The sequence below is a fragment of the Pteropus alecto genome, unplaced genomic scaffold (assembly GCF_000325575.1).
Source record: "Pteropus alecto unplaced genomic scaffold, ASM32557v1 scaffold313, whole genome shotgun sequence".
NCBI classification, from domain to species: Eukaryota; Metazoa; Chordata; class Mammalia; order Chiroptera; family Pteropodidae; genus Pteropus; species Pteropus alecto.
Window position 1 is genome coordinate 1,522,403 of NW_006434832.1, and position 309 is coordinate 1,522,711.

Genomic DNA, 309 nt, shown 5'->3' on the forward strand with positions numbered 1-309 from the left:
GCCGCGGGCCCAGTGACGGGGCTCCAGCGGGGCTGGAGCCCGACGAGCGTAGTCTGTGGGTGTCGCGCGTGGCGCAGATCGCTGTGCTCTGCGTGCTGTCGCTCACCGTGGTCTTCGGCGTCTTCTTCCTGGGCTGCAACCTGCTCATCAGGTCGGAGAGCATGATCAACTTTCTGGTGCAAGAGCGCCGGCCCTCCAAGGACGTGGGCGCCGCCATCCTGGGGCTCTACTGAGCGCCGCCGCCTCGGCCGCCCTCGCCGGCGTCTCTGGAAGGACACAGAAGGGAGGCCAGGACCCTCGGCCCTTCCC

General features: G+C 69.3%; 1 protein-coding gene across 1 annotated transcript in view; it reads left to right on the forward strand.

Moving 5' to 3' along the window:
- Positions 1–243, forward strand: part of RPRML (reprimo like) — an 850-nt gene extending 607 nt beyond the window's left edge. The window contains exon 2 of the mRNA XM_015588022.2: positions 14–243. Coding sequence (XP_015443508.1) covers positions 14–233 — 220 coding nt within the window. The 3' untranslated portion in view covers positions 234–243. The remainder of the gene's footprint in view (positions 1–13) is intronic.
- Positions 244–309: the final 66 nt, after the last annotated feature.